At 46.0% G+C, this 18784-nt stretch overlaps 1 protein-coding gene across 1 annotated transcript in view; it reads right to left on the bottom strand.

Annotated features, from left to right (window-relative positions):
- LOC101123982 (O-acyltransferase like protein) overlaps positions 1 to 18784 on the bottom strand; it is a 74069-nt gene that overhangs the window by 4112 nt on the left and 51173 nt on the right. Inside the window, exons 9-13 of the mRNA XM_031003607.2 lie at positions 14969 to 15134; positions 13393 to 13472; positions 9485 to 9598; positions 7025 to 7157; positions 3718 to 3904 (exon numbers count right to left, since the gene is read on the bottom strand). Of these exons, the coding sequence (XP_030859467.2) occupies positions 3718 to 3904; positions 7025 to 7157; positions 9485 to 9598; positions 13393 to 13472; positions 14969 to 15134 (680 nt within the window). The remainder of the gene's footprint in view (positions 1 to 3717; positions 3905 to 7024; positions 7158 to 9484; positions 9599 to 13392; positions 13473 to 14968; positions 15135 to 18784) is intronic.

Raw genomic sequence — 18784 nt, 5'->3', positions numbered from 1 at the left:
AGAAAGCTGGCCTTCACCAAACACTAAATCTGCTGGTGCCTTGATCTTAGACCTCCCAGCTCCAGAACTGTGAGATATAAATTTCTGTTGTTTTTAAGCCACCTCATTTATGGGGCTTTATTTTTGTTATAGCAGCTGAAATGGACTAAGACTTCCTGTGACGTGGCATTTAAAATAAAATCCAAACTCTTCCCATGGCCTTGAAAGCTCTGCCTAACCTGGGTCCTACCTTCCTCTCTGAGTTCCCTTCCCACCTCTCTCTCCCCCCTTGAGCCTTGGTTCCTATCTCACTGGTCATTTTGTTCTTCCTCCAAGCCACTAAGCTCGTTCCAGTCTAGAGACCTCTGCCTTCACATTCCATCTGCCCAGAATGCTTTCATACCACATCTTTGCAAATGTACCCCTAGTCCAGTTAGTTACCCACTAATCCCTGCTTTATCTTTATTCACTATATTTAAACTTCCCCCGACCCTACTGTAATCTCTCACAAGGGAAGGATTTTTCTTGTCTATTGCTGTATCCCCAGATTCTAGAACAGTACCTGGCATAGAATAAGCATTCAAGAAGTATTTTATGTAATTAAGTGAATAAACACAGATGGACTTACAGACAAAAGACGCTTTTCCCCCAAGTGAAGGCTATAAAAGGTAAACCACAATTTCACTGTAGAACAAAACAAAGTAATTGTAGAAGAATGAAGTCAGCAAAGAATCCATGCTCACGCAGATAAGCCAAACACAAAAGAACGCGCCCTAAAGCAAACAATACCGTGTTCATATTATGAGCCACAAGTGATTCCAGCAACTATTCATCATATCATATTAATGTTGCTAATGCAGATTTTATTGGTTTTATAGTTTTATGATTACTTCATAAATTTGTTTTGGCTTTCTGAATGCATATGCTATAAACATAAAATTTTGTATCTAGGTTTATGTTTGTTCATGTTTAGGCAAAATTGGACCAAAAATAAGAGCATATAGTCAGGGTAACTTGAATCTATGTTCCCAGGAAAAAAAATGCATTGAAAAAATAAGAATAAAAATAATTTGGGCCAACACCAAGAATCCAAAAGAATTCTTATTTCTTTAGAATAGGCCCACATATACTTAAGTTTGAGGACGAAAGCTGTAGGTGACAGACCACCACTGAAGGGCTTTAACTGAAGGAGTAATGTGGTCAGATGACTCTGGCAGCTCAACAGAAGACAACGTTGAGCATAACAAGACCAGCATGGTCTACATTGCTACCAAGCAAAGATGGTTAAAGATCCATTGAATCATCAAGATCCTTTCTAGTCCGGAAAGTCTCAACTAAACATTTCTTCTTATTCAAACTCTTATTTTTTTTCTAAAGATCATCAGCTAGACACTTTTTTATTTTTTGAGACAGGGTGTCACTCTATTGCCCAGGCTAGAGTACAGTGGCCTGATCTCGGCTCACTGCAACCTCCGCTTCCCAGGTTCAAGCAATTCTCCTGCCTCAGCATCCCAAGAAGCTGAGATTACAAATGCGCACCAGCATGCCCAGCTAATTTTTGTATTTTTAGTAGAGACAGGGTTTTGCCTTGTTGCCCAGGCTGGTCTTGAAATCCTGGGCTCAAGTGATCCACCTGCCTCGGCCTCTCAAAGTGCTGAGATTACAAGTGTGAGCCAGGTAGACACATATTTTCCAAAAATGTATTTAAGCTATCACCTCCTACATTCACCTACTAATCAATATTGATGTCTTATAGATAGTTTTGGAGATACAAATCTAGGACATCAGGTGCCCCTACAGTTGTGGATTGGCTAGTGACAACACACCTTTGAATGATAAATTGCTCAATAATAAGTAAACTGGCTTGCTCATCTGCTGGGTGATGAGATAGCATCCTTACTCAGACTAATGATGGAGAGCATTTGCTTGTTCCACTGTAATAATAATGCTGCAGGCTGGGCATGGTGTCTCACGCCTGTAATCCCAGCACTTTGGGAGGCCGAGGCGGGTGGATCACGAGGTCAGTAGTTTGAGACCAGCCTGGCCAACATGGCAAAACCCCATCTCTACTAAAAATTAAAAAATTAGCCGGGCGTCGTGGCAGGCGCCTGTAATCCCAGCTACTCAAGAGGCTGAGGCAGGAGAATCGCTTGAACCCGGGAGGCAGAGGTTGCTGTGAGCCGAGATCGTGCCATTACACTCCAGCCTGGGTGACAAGAGCAAGAGTCTGTCTCAAAATAATAATAATAATAATGATGCAAATTTGTTTAATCTTCTAACTTCACCTAAGTCATTCCTCTCTAATATCATTTGTTAGCCAGTTATTTTTGAAAAACAGCAGCAGCTCTCACAGTAGAGAGGAATACTGTGATGTTTGCAACATTATAAATGGCCTGTGCCAGGCCACGGGTAGTAGTTGTTTATGAGGTTCTGTGACAGCTCGGGGACATGGTCATGGGGTGAGGCAGCAGGGTTGTGGTAACATATCCCAGAGCTTCCCATAAATGCAAATACATCAGTCAGAGAGAACGCAGTCCATTTCCTCTTTAGTATCACTTTTCCATATAAGGGAAAGCTTTTAAAATTAAAATATGAAAGATCATTAAGGCTCATTTTAAAATTAAAATATTAAAGAGCATCGTTATATTAAAATACTTGTAAAATTTAGGAACCATTTTAATTAACATCTGGGAAAAGTGCTATCACTTAGGAATGAAGAGCACTGGCTTTGGACTTCGTGCTGGGACCTGGGTTCATTTTCTAGTTCAGCCACTCACCAGCTGTGGGATTTTCACTGGGTTGCTTTCTCTCCTGACATGGTTGTTCTCATTGCTAATTATAGGTCTTCCTCCCAGGGGCGTGGTCAGTGCTACCGGGGATCTGGGTGATGTTTCCCACAAGGTCTAGTATACAGCATGTGCTTGATCAGCTGGAATTGTTTATCATACCATTGTTTTTCTCTTTAAATCATTATTTCCCACCACCTTTGCTGAGGCTGACTGGTGTGGGTTTACAGGCTAAGTAGAAACTCCTCCTGATGGGTTATTTCCCTAGAGTATGAAGCAGGCATGCCTCCCCCCAGATCCACTGCTCTTGTGTCAGGGCTTTGGGTCGCTTGAGGCCAGAATCTCTTCTGGGAGCTTCCTGCCAGCCTTGTCCTGTTGTTTGCTGACACCCCAAGCACACAGTTCCTACCTCTCACCAAACAGAGAGGACAGGGAGAAAAGCATCAGGTGACTTGGATACACCCTTCTAACCTGGAGAAGATTCTTTTCCATTGAAGCCTTTTATCTGCTTGGCTCTCTGCATGTTGAAAGCCAACTCAGTTATCAAAGGGGATCCTGGCAAGCATTCCCCATCTACACCTTCAGATGGGGAAACCAAGGCTCAAGGTGCTGTGACTGGAAGTCAGTGCTCCCAAGCACTGATTTTTTTTTTCTCGTGACATTACTCTGCCTGAATTCCCTTTCCAACTTCTAAACTAGCTGCATTGGAGAGGCTGCATGTTTTTCTTTCAGAACCCACACTTGTGCATAAATCCATGTAAAAATCTTATACATAAATCCTTTGTCTTTTCCAAGGATAGAGAGAAATTGATATTTTTGAATCAATATCAGTCATTCATCAACCACTCCAGAAAACAGAAATCACTCCGGTACACACCTTGTGTGTTCGATTTGTCACCTTTAAAGGAACAGGGTGTGAACCCAACAGCAAAGCCTGGAGCCGCTTCCATACCTCCATATCCTCCGTGGCACGCAAAGAGGACCCAGCCCACAGCCGCCGCCCACAGGGTCCGGTGGAGGGCTTGGTAGAGAGCTGCAGCTGCTAGAGAGGAAGCAGAGGAGTCATCCACCATGTATGCCAGAGCGGCCACCGCAAATAGGGTGACCAGGGAGCAGCTCCACCCCAGCAGGACCTGCATCTGCGGGGAGAGGAGAGGCGGGGCCCAGCCCTTTTTAGCCATTGTATAATTCCCTCCTCCTACACAAACTTATTTTTTGGTGTTATTCCTGTCACTTAGGTCTTTATTCGCAAACCTCAGTCAGCATAGATTTGACTAAAATGGAAGGTTGTAATTTAAAAGGGGTGGCCAGGACATCTTTGTGGTGACAGAGAGTTCTGTACCTTGACTGTGGCAGTGGTTGCACAAATTTGCACATGGGACAAAATTACCCAGAACCATACAGATGTGTGCGAATGAGTATGTGCTGGTGGATCTAAGGTCTATTGTGCCAATGTGATTTTCTGGCTGTGGTCAGGTACCATAGTTATGTCACACGTTGCCTGTTGGGGAGACGCAGCACACAGCACCTCTCTGTACTAGTTTTGCAACTTTTGGGGCATCTATAATCATTTCAAAATGAAAGTGAAAAGAAAATCAATAAGTAATGTTCTAACCCACTCCTAATCTCCCATTTTGTCTGGTAACCAGATTAATGCTCTTTGATGGCTTCCGCCTTCACCGTAAACGTGAGGGCCTCCAGCACACAGCCCCGGCCTGGGCAGCGGCCTAGTCAAGTGGAAGGAATGGGAACATGAGAAGTCTTCAGCTCAAAGAATAGCCCCATGAGTTAAATCCTAACACCTGACTCACTTCAAGATCTTGGCCTTGCGTCACCTGAGTTGACCTTTTTAGACCCAGATCTGTCTTCCAAGGAGCTCTCTTGCTTCTCCGTGCTGTACTCAAGCTGCTGTGATGATGTCTACACTGCACTGAACCAACATCGGATCAGTCCACCGTCTTGTCTCTGAGACCTGCTTAGGTCTCAGGTTCCTGGCTGCGGGAGAGGAAAGGTACATACTCAGTGGCACTCCACTCTTTTAGCCCGGGATCTCCCTCACCCCTTTGCTACTTCCCTGGCCCAAATGGGCCTGCAGTCTCTCAAAATGCATCTTGGGTATCACGTTCTCTTTTTGTCCTTGTCTGCTTATCTTTATTATGGTGCATCCTGCCTTATCTCCCTCCTGGCAGCTTCCTCCAGCTTAGACCTCGTGTCTTTATTTTCTAGCTTCTAAAGCTTTGAGTTTGGTGTACCCAACTGTGCGCGTTTCTCCACGTTAACTTGGCTTGTGTTTCAGCTCCGGGCTTCCTGGTGCTGACCCTGGCCCTTGAAGTCATTCCCAAATGCTCCCTCTTCAAGTTAAGTTTTGCCCTTTGCTGACACACATTTTCTCCCTGGGCCCCCATGTAACCTGGACTATGTTGAAGCCTCTCTTTAATGGCACTCTGTTATAGTCTACAACTGAATTGTGCATTTCCAGGAAAATATCGTAACTGCAACCTATAGAAAAAGTCACACAGCTTCTGTATATTCATTCCTTTCGGTAAAATCTTATCTCTTCTTCCTCCCATGGGCAACACAAGGTTTTCCAAGGACCAGGGCCTCTTCTCTGGAACATCTAGGTAAGGTACCCACAAAGCCTAGGCAAACAAAGGTAGGACCTGGCAGAGGGGTTTGGGGCAGGAGTTGTATCCTAATTTCTGGCCCGTCCTCCATTGAGAAGAAAATTCTCTTTCATTCATTCATGTGTTGAGTACCTTCAGTGAGTCAGGATCTCAGAACCAGATGCTGGCGATTCAGAGGTGATACAAGTAGTGAACTCCAGGAGCTCACAGTCTACGGGGTGAATAAATGCTTTATCATGCGGTACAAACCAGGGCCCAGGAATATACAGTGCACAGAGGAACCAAAAAGAAGGACACAGCCTGGCCTGGAAGGATAAGGAAAGACTTCCTGGAGGTGAAAAGTCTAGATGAGCCTTCTAGGCAAAACAGGAGTTAAGTCAGATGAAAGGGAGAGGTGAGTAGAGGGGAGGGGGTAGAGGCAGATTCCAGACGGAGGAAGAAGCATGAGCAACTGCACAGATGCCAGGAACAGCTTGTGTGTGTGTCAGTGGCAGCAGTCAAGGGCACTGTGAGCAGGTTGGTATCACTGATGTGCAAAGTGCAAGGCGGAGAGTGGTGAGAGAGATGATGCTAGAGAGACAGGCAGAGTGATGTCATGGGGACTCTGAAGGCCTTGTTGAACAGATCAAGCCTTATCATGGATGTAAAAGGAAGTCATTGAAAGATTTTTCACCGTTCAAGGGCACAGCCAAGGTGGTGTCTTAAATAGATCACCCCAAGAGTAGATTTGAGATCAATAAGACTAGAGGCGAGGAAACAAGTGACAACATCCAGGCAAGAGATGAGAAGAGCTTTAAGGTCAGTTCAAAAGGATGAGAGAGGATGGCAGGAGAAACCATCGGCAGGGCGTGGGGGATGATTGGCTGAGAGCAGTGGTCAGTGAGGAGGAGGCATCCAAGATGAACCCGGGTTTCCAGCTTGAGTAACGAGATTGGATGGTGAACTAGAATGATTGCCCACAAAGGAGCCAGAGAAGAAAATGAGTGCTTGGGGTACATCTGGAAAAAAAAAGTAACAGCTTCCCCTCTAGACACCTCGCATCCTGATTCCCAGACACAACCATCAAATCTGACCAAGAATCTTGTATATAGAAACCACTGAGCATGTGCTGTTAAAAATCCCACCCAACTCAGTATCCTCTTCCAGAAGAAAGTCTTGCCATTGTAATCTCACTGGGTATGTTTTCTCACATTGGTGGTTTCTTTGGGTCAGTACCAAGGCTCCTACAGATGGGACCACACTGGGTTCCAAATCTGGAGGATCATAAGGAGAGGTCCGTGAAGAAAGCAGAGAATCAAGCTCTGGCAGGAAGATAAAGGCCTTATCTTTAAATTAAAAAAAAAAAAGAAAATGAAGACGGGGGTTTCACCATGTTGCCTGAGCTGGTCCTGAACTGGACTCAGGGGATCCTCCTGCCTCAGCCTCCCAAATTCCTGGGATTATAGGTGTTAACCACTGCACCTGGCCAATTCCTTCTGATTCTTTAGCACGGAGAGACATCAGTAACACTCTACAGCACAATACAGTACCCAGCAGGCTGACTGCTTCATCCACAGCTTTGGAAGAGCCTGGCCAGGTGGGACACACAGTCCCAGCCAGACCCATGCCCATAGAGTGAGGCACGGGAAATCATACCTTGGTTCTGAGAATGTTTTCCTGGTGGTTTTGGTGCATGTAAATGCTCAGAAAGAGGCCCACAAGAACTGGCCCAAATCGGCAGTAGGGCTTTGTGTAGTACTCCACGAAATACAATACAATCGCCTCTTCACTGAAAAATACAAGGAAATAAGGCAAAATGTTATCTTTGATCTGGACATGGCAAAGGGAATCCAAATCCCTGAGATGTCCATTGGAATAATCAGCAAGCCCAAAGGTACATTTAGGGCACGCTTGTTCATTTCCTTAGTCATGGTGCGCAAACAGTGACCTCATGGCCCCACCTCAGCCAAAGTTGGCTTGTTTAGGTTCCAAATTCCCTCAGGCCCCTCCACCCCAGATCCCAAGGAAATATGATGAGTGTATTCATTTTAAATAGCTGTGTCTGGTGGCCAATATGTCAGAATGCTCTAAAAATGTAGCACCCAGATGAGAACCCAAGGGTCCCAAGGACAGAGACTGTCCTGAGAGAGAAGTGATGAGAGGTACAGGCCAGGCTATTAAAAGGACACCAAAAACTATTCTATGAAGCTGTGTTTTTCAAGATTTCGTCCCTTGACATCAACAGCTGCATCAGGCCAGGCATGGTGGCTCACACATGTAATCCCAGCACTTTGGGAAGCCGAGGCAAGAGGATCATTGAGCCCAGGAGTTTGAGACCAATCTGGGCAACATAGAGAGACCCCAACTCTACAAAAAAAAAAATTAGTCAGGCCTGATGGCACATGCGTACAGTCCCAGCTTCTCAGGAGGCTGAAGCAGGAGGTTCACTTGAGCTCAGGAGGTTGAGGCTGCAGTGAGCAGTGATCATGCCACTGTGCTCCAGCCTGGATGACAGAGTGAGACTCTGTTGCGATAGAATAAAAAACACAGACAAAAACAAAAACACCTGCATCACCTGAGAACTTATTAGGAACCCAGACTCATGGGCCCCACCCTGACCTACTGGCAGTGGGCTCAACCATCTGTGTGTTAAGAAGCCCTCCAGGTGACCCTGATACCCCCTCAAGGCTGAGAAGCATTGCCTAAACAGTGCCCTTCACGGGAGACATCCAGGTTATACCCAAGCCCAGGGAATCATCATCTCTGCACATGGACTCAGGGACTAGAAATTTTAAAACTCTCCTGAGCTTCCCAAAGGCAGATTGAGAACCCCTGCTTTAAATTTATCACCGTTAAAATTATCACCATTCCCCACTGAAGCTAGACGCACTCTCAGCCCCTAGCTGCCCATGCAGGGACCACTGGAGGAAGGGAAGGTGTTTGAGGACTAGACGTATGGTTCTTCAACTGTGGCTGCACATAAGAATTTATTCTGCAAATTAGAATTTGTAAGCACCCTGGGAATGCTTACAAAAGTCAGCTGCCTGGGCCCCATGCCCAGAGATTCTGATTCAATTGTTCGGAGGTGGGTGGGGATGAAAGCATCAGTAGATTTAGAAGCTCCCAAGTGACTCTAATATGTGGCCAGGGTTGAAAACCGCTGGGCTGGACATGAGTGAGCCTCCTCCTCAATCACTTCACCATGCCATGATATGGGAAGGGCATGATAGTCTCCTGGTCAGGAGGCTTGGGATGTTATCACCAATTCATTCATTTATTCTCACATGCCACCCACTCACAGATTCACATGGAACACTCACATACCAGGAACGGTTCTGGCCATTTTATTTTGGAAGATCGGCAAAGGCTGCTCTGAGAAGGTGACATCTGCACAGACACCTGAAAGATGTGAAGGAGAAAGCCCTGCCAAGATCTTAGATTTTAACAGAAGAGTAATTCAGGCTCAACAGCAAGTGCTAAGGCCCCGGGTTGAGGAGGGTGGGGAAGGGGGTTCGGGGAGCGTGCTTGGTGCGTTGAGATGAGTTGGTGTGGCTGGTCCAGTGTCAGCAGGTAGGAGGGTGACCAATGAGGCCACTGGAGGAATTCGAGCAGATGACTGACATAATCTGATTTTCATTTGTGTCACTGCATTGAGAGAAGATTAGCAGGTAATCATAACAGCTTTTCCTGTGTAAGTGTCATACATGCCTCATTGGGGAGGGGAAATAGCACTGTGGATTGGCTTCTAGGTTCAAATCACACCTGTGCCACCTACTAGTTGTGTGACCTTGAAGAGGTAGGTTCAGTCTCCATCCAACAGAGCCACCAAGCAGCCATTGGCTGCTGGAGGAGAAACACAGTAGAGCCACATGGGGGCGCTCCTTTCCTCTGAGAAGCGTTTCAATGGGCAACGTTGAGTTCAGAGAGGACCTCCCAGTGCAGGTTGAAAGGTTCAGAAGTTTGGAAGCAAGAAGGCAATCAGCTTTCCCATCCAGACCAAAAGTTTCATACCCACTTTTTCCATGAACCAAAGGGCACAGGGTGAACAGCCTGGCATTCAGCAGCCCTCCCCGGGAAGTCCTGGCCAGAAAGCGGCAGGCTGGGGAACCGCATTACCTGGTTTCTGATGGAGCCACGACAGGAAGTTTATATGCCAATGTGATCAGAGCAGTGGCTGTGAAAGATGCCAAGAACAGCATGGCCCCAGGGAGGATGAGGATCTGTGTACTCCTGCAAAGAGAGGACACGGAGAGGAGTGCCCTTCAGTTTCTTGCCCCACACATGCGCTTCCTATGGCACGAAAGGCTGGAAATCCTGACCATCAGAGGTACTTCCTGCTTTTGAGAGGCCCTGCTTTTCAGAGGCTGATGAGTGGCAGGGAGAGCTGGGCTGGGGCTGGAGGACCTGAGGCAGCCTCGGTCTTGACCATCCATTAGTTGTGCCACACCAGGCAGGGCCTTGAGCTTGAGTTTCCTGGTCTAGACAGGAACAGTAATCGCATCCTCGCCTGCCCACCCTGAGGCTTACTATGCAGCTCAAAAGGAGTCCATGCCTGGGAACGTCCCTTGTCACCTATGAAACACGATATGGATACAAGTGGTGGTTGATTTGGGAGAGAGGACTGTCAAAGGCAGGGTGGGACACGGGGTGGACCCACCCCAAGCACAGGGGAGAGAGGATCGAGAAGGAGGATGGTATGGTTTGGATCTTTGTCCCTGCCCATATCTCATGTGGAATTGTAATCCCCAGTGTTGGGCCTGATAGGAGGTGACTGGATTGTGGGGATGGATTTCCCCCTTGCTGTTCTTGTGATAGTGAGTGAATTCTCATGAGATCTGGCTGTTTAAAAGTGTGTAGCACCTCCCCGCTTTGCTCTCTTCCTCCTGCTCCCACCATATTAAGATGTGCCTGGTTCCCCATCTGCCCTGATTGTAAGTTTCCTGAGGCCTTCCCAGAAGCAGAAGCCTGCACGGCCTGCAGAACCATGAGTCAATTAAACCTCTTTTCTTTATAAATTACCCAGTCTCAGGTAGTTCTTTATAGCATGTGAAAATGGACTAATGCAGAGGGGGAACCAGGCACGCCTTCAACTGAGGAGCAGAGCCTGAGACAAATGTCCAGGTGCAGGTAGTTCACGTGGGAGTAGGAATGAGGGATAGGGTAGGAGAACAGGGAAGCAGGGAAAACCAATACCAGGATGTGCTATCAAGGTGGCCAATGCTCAGTTCTTCCAGAATGTTACACAGGGCCTTATGAAATGTACCTTAAAACTGTCCTGTGAGATGAAAAACAGAAGTATTTTCCCACTGTCTTCTATCTCAAATGGGTTAAGGATGGTCCCACACAAATTAATTCCTCCACACTTTGGGACCGTGCATGTATAAGACTAGGATGTTTCCTGAAGCACCCAGAGTGAGGCGCTGTCTGGTTGTACCTGCTCCGAAGAGTGAGGGTTGGGATTAAGAGGATCCACAGTGGTGTGGAAGAAATGTCAAACACAAGTGCGAGACCATCCAGGCACAGCCTGACCTGGAAAATGCCTTTGACAATGCAATTCTGCTAGTGAAAGTTGCCATGGCTGTTCATGAGGAAGGGATGAGATAGATACTATTCAGTTATCAAGTGATACAGGGAGAAAATTATTTTCAGCCAGAGTACCAATGTTAGTGTAATATTTGGAAAGAAGGATGAATTCTAGCTCCATGATGCTATGATTGATTACTAATGTCTGCTATGAGGGTAAGCAGGGGGTTATGGTAATAATGCTGTATGTATATTTTCTGTGACTTCTGCCAGACCCCTTAGCTCTTCTCTCCTTGAATTACTGAGCTCCAGGAAGACCTGATTCCACTGGCATTCCATGGAATTATATTCTCTAAAGGAAGAAAAGCCCTACTTTTATATTTCCCTCCACTTATAAGCTAAATCTTGTTGCATAGTCACAAGTTTGGACAGTGTGGGTTTTCAGCTGCAGGACTGAAATCCACCTTCCACGACAGCCTTTGGGAAAGATGCTGACACGGGGCCAGTGCTCCTCAGTCCCAAGGACACTCACATGGGTTCCCAGGCAAGTCTAGAGTGGGGAGGCATAAGAACTCAGTGTCCTAGGTAAGTGGTAGTCAGGCCATCCAATAAAAACCCACAGCCACCCGAGTAAATATGTGTTTAACTCCCTGGGGGACTTGAGCCCAGTCCCTGGCACCTACTTCCAAGATCAGTATCTCCACCACAGACTCCACAAGTCTCTTCCAGCTAGCACCATTTCAACTAAACTCATAAATCTTCCTGACATTGAATGTTATGGGTTGAATTATGTCCCCAACAAAGTCCTATGTTGAAATCCTAACCCCCAGTAATTCAGAATGTGACTGTATTTGAAGATAGAGTCTTTAAAGCAATAATTAACATTAAACGAGGTCATTGGGGTGGGCCTTAATCCAATATGACTGTGTCCTTATAAGAAGAGGAAACTTGGACACTGAAGGGAGAACATGTGAAGACTCAGATGTTTTGTTTTATTATTAATATTCCATTCTGGCAACAGTTAAATTGGATGACTAGAGGACTGAATATTGATGTTCCCTCTAAGGAAAGTGATTTATCATTATGATTCAAGAGCGTAAAAGACATTCATGCCCTTTGACCTATTAATTCCCCTCAAAGATATATGTTGTAGAGAAATATCAAAGTTGGAGACAAATGGTTTCCATGAAAATGTTTATCAAGCCATTATTTATGAATGCATAACATTGGAAATAACCCCAGTATTAAACAATAGAAGGTATACATAAATTATATAGTTAGTTCATGGAATGGAATGTTATGCAGACATTTAAATTATGTTGCTTTAAAAATAAAATAATATAGGGAAATGCATGTGTCATAAAACTATTGAAAGAAAGATACTAAGGTGTATATACAGAATGCTTTCATGTATCAAAAGCTGGGCACAGCCTGGGCAACACGGCAAGACCTCATCTCTTTAAAGAAAGTAAAATATTAGCAAGGTACAGTGGTCCACGCCTGTTACTCGAGAGGTTGAGGCAGGAGAATCATTTGAGCCCAGGAGTTGGAGGCTGCAGTGAGCTATGATGGCACCACCACACTATAGCAGCCTGGGTGACAGGGTAAGACCCTCATCTCTTTAAAAAAAAAAAAAAAAAAAAAAAACTGGGCAGAAAAAATATCAGAAGGATAAGCCCCAAAATATTAGCAGCAAATTCTCCTTCCCTAGACTGACAAAGTGGAACTGGGGTGATTTTTCACCCCTCTCTTAACTCCTAATGTTTTCCAATGTTTCTTAAATTGAACATATATTTTAACACAAAGAACAATAAATTTTTAAAATATGGCATGAATAATCCACAACTACAAGTCTCTCCATGAATTATGAATTATTGAGGCCTTAAGGTGTTTCTAAAACTAACAAAAATTAAGGTGATAAATATCCAATGTGGGAAAGCCGGTGCACCGATACATGGCTGAGGGCGTTGTCAATTACTTCACTCTTTCTGGAGAGCAATCTCACAATATGTGACAAGCGCCACAGAATTGTTTCTACCCTTTGACCTAGCAATTCCAGTTGGAAATCTGCCCCTGTGAAAATAACTAAGAGAAAAAGTAGTGTGTTCAAAGGCATGCATTGCAGTGACATTTATAATCATGAAAAATTGGCCACAATCTAGATACCCAACCATAAAAATGGTAGATAAACCCTAAAACTGCCAAGTATGCAGGTTATGTCAATATGTGGCAATGTTTATAAGAACAGTTAAATGGAAAAAGCTGAGCACTAGATATGACATGCACACACTGATTGTAACTCTGCAAAACACACACTGACTGGCGTAGGATCAATGTTGGAAAAGAATGCAGAAGAAGGCAAACCGTAGAGGATTTGGTATTTACTTTTCTGTAAAGTTTCCTAGATTTTAAAAAGCAGCTCTGCACGGAACTGGGATACTTTCTGAGGGTTTTGTGAAAGAGGGCACATGAGGAGAAAAGCTTGTCCCAATCAGACTCACTTTGCATGGATGAAGATAATCACTGGTGTGGTGAGGTGGAACTGGAAGTCATTGGCAAGGTACCAGGTCCAGCCATTGCACTGAAAAGAGAGCAGCAAAGGTCCTTCATTTACCAATTCTGCTCCACACTCTCCACCTGCCTGGACTAGGAGGAAGAATTCAGTAGGTGGGTTGGGCGAATTTCCATGGGAAGACAAAGGAAATTGAGTTAGAGATATTCATATTTCACATCCCTCATCTTGAGCCTTGTACCAGGCCTGGATGGTGGGTATTATTGCTGCCGTTTTACAAAATGGAGATTCAGACAAATTTTCTCTTTTGTTTAAAAAAGAAAAATGATCATAGCCCATCTCCTAGGACAGTTGTGGGAAATGAACTCTGTCATGTTACGGGAATGTAAGAGCTTCTCATCATTATGGTGCAGTTGGAAGTCAGAGGGGTCAACGTTTTTCTCTTTTCTTTGCCTCTCCCCATGCCCCAACTCTAGGTGGAAAGAACACGTTCATTTAGAACCAGAGCTTGGCTCCAGATGATGTTTTGTGGAGAACCCCAGAGTTCCCATGGATGATTGACATGGGATCGCCTGGTTAAAATGAGTTCCACAGACAGTCCATGCTTGTGCCAGATGAGATGGTTACCAGTATTTTTTTCTTCAATGTGAGGAAGTCCCTGGGGGCAATTCTCTCCAAAGGGCCCTGGCACCTCTGCTTTCAAGGATCTAAGGTGGGCTCTACCTCAAAAAGGCCACTGGCTGGTATCCTTGCCACTGCTTCCTGCAAGTGGCCCAAATCAGTTTGCATCGGGGAAAACAGCCCAGATTATCCCCCGGGACCCCATCACAGACAAGCGGGCCCCACCTGCAGGCAGGTAGCTGGTGATGCAAGCCTGTCCATATGGCTGGGCCTTTGCAAATGGAAGGCAGCCATCTAGTTAGTCAGTTGTTATGTGCAAAGATTAGGGCCCTTGCCACGCTTTAGCGATTCCCTTTTCAGCCTTGATTTCAAGGCATATGCGGAATTGGTGATATAATTTCATTACAGCTGTTTCACTTTCACTTGCTTCAAATGCATTATGAGGAAACTGGGGCTTTGGAGAAGCCAAGACACACATAGATCTTGTTGCTCCAAAGCAACAAGATCTTTGAACTTGAGTAGAATTCCACATAGTAAGGGTGTGATGCAATGTCCCATTGCAGTATAGACTCAACAGGCGGAGGTGAATAATTTGTCCTTTCCCGGTTGGGCAACATGGGCTGGCACAAGAACAGTGATGGGGCAGGGTCAGCTGCCTCCGGGACATGTGCCAGGATGACTGGCCCCTTGTTGGCCACTGCTATGCTCCCCTCCCTCTGCTGTTCACAGCGGCTGCCCTCTGCATAGCCTGGTAGGGTTACACCCACTGCATGACAAGAAGCCATCCCTCACTCACACAGCCCACCTTCCTACAGCATCACCAGTACTCCAGAGAAAACACCAGAGTCAGGTTGGCCCTTGGAGAGTTCACCACACTGCTTGAAGAAATGAGACTCCAGGTTTGCACCCTTCTGCCTTTTCAAAGCCAGCAACTTGAGACTCACCGCATTCTTGACCGACACAAAGTTATTTAGCAATAGCAGATTCATCCACCATGCTTGCTGGCAGTTATCCCAGTGGAATTTGGGCACTTCCCAGACAGGTCCCCAGGGAACAAGAGAGAACAGTCCAACCAACAAGCACACTGAATACAGGTGAAGAGGCTGCAACCTGGCAGGAGAGAACCGAGAGAAAGAAGGTGACTTTCCACTGGGGACTTTCCAGTCCCCTCAGTGGGCACGTGGTGGGTGGGGCATAAGGTACTCTAAAACAGATTGTTTGTACCGTTGGCAGCTGCCACCCAGCCACACCTCAAACGTTCAAGCATCCACGAGTTCAAGATCACTTACTGAGCACCTATCATGTACTGGGTCAGGTGCTACTGCTGCAAAAATACTGCTATTTATTTCTTTTTTTTTTAAGAGACAGGGTCTCACTCACTACGGCCCTGACTTCCACCTCCTGGGCTCAAGCGATCCTCTCACCTCAACCTCCCAATTAGCTAGAACTGCAGGCGCATGCCACCATGTTCCACTAAAAATACTGTTATTTATTGAGCAAGTCATATAGGCCAACCACTGTGGGAGGAGACTGCTAGAGATTTCTAAACCTCAAAACAATCCTGCAAGGTAGCTATGACCTCCATTTTATGAAGAAATTATAGCTAAGAGAAGATAGGGTGACTTGCCCAAGGTCACCAACCACATAGCAGTACCAAGATCTGACACTGGTTCATGTTCTTTCCACATGGCCTCACACGATGAAAAACTCTTTCTTCCTTCCCTCCCTCCCTTGCTTCATTTCTCCCTTCCTTCACGCCCTACCTCCTCAAGCAAGATCTGAAGCAGCTACAAAGGGGAAGAATCAGGAGTAAGGTGTCTAGAGCAGCGCTGTTCAACAGAAACAGGATGCAAGCACAGCTGCCCCCAATTTTACACTTTCCAGTAGCCACAATTTAAAAGGTAAAAAGAAATAGGTACAACTCATTTTAATATTATTTATTTAGACCAATATATCCAAAATATTATCATTACAAACATGTACCCAATATGAAACATTGTTAATAAGCTATTTGATGTTCTTTTCTCTTTTACTGAGCCTTCAGAGCCCAATGTGGGCTTTGCACACATAGCACATCTCACTTACCCACTTACCTGGTGGCTATTTGCTGGACAGTGTGGGTTTAGAGTTTAGAAATGAGATTGCAGCCTGGAGGCGCATACAATACTGGCATGGATTCTGCATGGGCTGGGGTCAGAGCCCTCTTCTAAAAGAATATAGCTAAAAATCCAGGGTAGTTTTGGCTCAACTAGGGCAGAACAATGGCCCAGCAGTACCTCCAGACATCTAGGTGAGAGGGTGGGGGCTGGGGTGGTGTTCACAGATGGGAACTGGCAGGACTTGGAGCGTCTCCACTTAGAGGCGCATCCCCAGCAGAGAGGGGCTCAGCACCAAGCCTCTGGTCTGCACCCGGGGACGGAGACCATTGATTCCCCTGTTCTCCCCACAATGAGAACGTCCTACATAGAGAGTGTCCGGTGGGTGGGAGGGCGGTAGGCATTCTAGGAGAGGGAGTGGAACTGTTGATCAATGTCATACAGAAAAGGCAGGCAACTCTGTCAAGACACAGCTTCCCAGATCAGCTCGCCTGCAGGTTTGCTCAGGCAACAGCCTCCCTGGGTCCTAGGCAGTGGGTCCTGCCATGTTTGCCATCTGACCATGCTGCCCTGCAGCTGCCCCTACAAGCCTCCGGCCCCGCCTTTTTGATCATCCTTCCCACCATCTGTCACCTCCCCTCCCCGGGGAAAGTAGCCAGCGCTGCTCCCTTCAGAAGGAGAGCAGAAGGGAGCATTCCCCTGCCCCCAACTCCAGGCAGCATCCCTCACCTCTGCCAAATCCCCCCTCCCCAGGGTGCTTGTTAAAATGCAGACTTGGAGTCTGCAGGCTGTTAGGTGGGCCACGCCTTGAGTAGCAAGCTCATCTAAACTTTTCACACTGAGAAAATCATGTAATGTCTCCTCTTTCCTCTCCTCTAAAAGGGAAATGAGGGTTTCTGCTTTCTAAGATTTTTTGACAATCTAACAAGAAAACAGTTTGAAATATCTAAACCACCCTAAAATGTACACGTGCTACATTTTTGTCCAAGTTTCCAAGAGAATAAAAGTCAAAGTGGGTTTTCAAAGATTAAAATGTGGGATACTGGCCAGTGTGGTGGAGGGGTGAGAAGCAGGGATTCTCATACCTGGTGGGTGGGAAGGTAAATTGGAAAATGCACATTAAAATGTTCAATGCCCAAAACCCCCCATTCCACTTGTAGGAATTTAGCCCACAAACATGTCTATACAAGTGCACAAAAATACATAGAGATTGTCCCATTGTCTAAGACAGCAAAGAATTTGGACATTAGCGCCATGCCCACTAATGGGGACAAGTTAAATACATAATGGTACCCCACTCTGCCATACTGATAACCTTTAACATCAGGGATGTGGGTCCTTGTGTGCTTATAGAGAAATAGGCCAATTCTGTATTATAAATGAAAACACCACGTACAAACAGTGAAGTATATACTGCAATCCTATGTGTGCAGGAGAAGAACAGTGCTTATAAATACATGGAAAATTTCTGCAAGAATTCCTAAGAAACTGTTAAATACAGGTGTCCTGGGGGGAGTGAGACTAGAATGGGGACCCTTTATTTTAGTTATAAGCTTCTGTTATAGTTGACATTTTTATCACAAGGTATAAAAAAAAACACCCTAATTTTTAAAATGTAGCTGCTAGTTGACATAACCAGGCAGTTCTACAGTTCTAGAGCTTTACTCTCTCTCTTTCCTGTTAGATCATCTCTGTCCTGACTTACCCCTAGAAGTTGGGTTTGGGGATTTTCTTATAACTTGCAATAGCTCCCAAATGGTCTCCCCCTCTCTGGCCCTTACAGCCATTCTCTGCCCTGCAGCCAGAGTGAGTCTTGCAAGATGTAAATCTGCCCATGCCCCTCCCTTGCTGGGACCCTTCAGAGGTTTATGTCTCAGAACAACAGGGAGAGTCCTTAGGGCAGCCTCCGCCCATCTCTGACCTCATTCCTCCCACTGTCCACGTGGCTCACTTCACTCCACAGAGCACCTTTGGGCTCTCTGAGGCTCTTCAGACACTGCGACGCCCCTCCTTCCCCAGGACCTTTGTGATTCGTTTCTCCCGGAATGGACCATTCTTCCCCCACAGGATTTTCTTTGCTTAGAACATTCCTTTACTTTCTTCTGGGCTCTGGCCAAAAGTCACCTCCCCTGACTGCCCTCCCAGAGAAAGCCTCCAGCTTGCTTTCTTCTTTTATTTATTTATTTGAGGCAAAGTCTCGTTCTGTCGCCCAGGCTGGAAGGCAGTGGTGCGATCACGGCTCACTGAAGCATCCGCCTCCTGGGCTCAAGCAATCCTCCCACCTCAGCCTCCCAAGGAGCTGGGACCACAGGCACGTGCCACCACACCAGGCTAATTTTTTGTATGTTTTGTAGAAATGAGGTCTCACTATGTTGGCCAGGCTGGTCTCAAACTCCTGGGCTCAGGGGATCGTCCCACCTTTGCCTCCCAAAGTGCTGTGATTGTAAGGCGTGAGCCACTGCACCCAGCTTCTTCTCCAAATGATCACTTTGTGGCACCCATCCTCCCTGGCCTAGCATACATTTATTTGCATGCTGCAACTTCAAATTGCATATTCATTTATTTATTGTCTGCCTGTATTCACTGGAATGTAACCTGAGGGCTGGAAGGCACATTTGCATGGCTTATTAAAACTCTGTTCTCAGGGCTTAGGACAGCGCCTAG

Source organism: Gorilla gorilla, chromosome 17 (genome assembly GCF_029281585.2).
Source record: "Gorilla gorilla gorilla isolate KB3781 chromosome 17, NHGRI_mGorGor1-v2.1_pri, whole genome shotgun sequence".
In the NCBI taxonomy this organism is placed as follows: Eukaryota; Metazoa; Chordata; class Mammalia; order Primates; family Hominidae; genus Gorilla; species Gorilla gorilla.
This window is presented reverse-complemented; position numbering and strand designations above follow the sequence as displayed.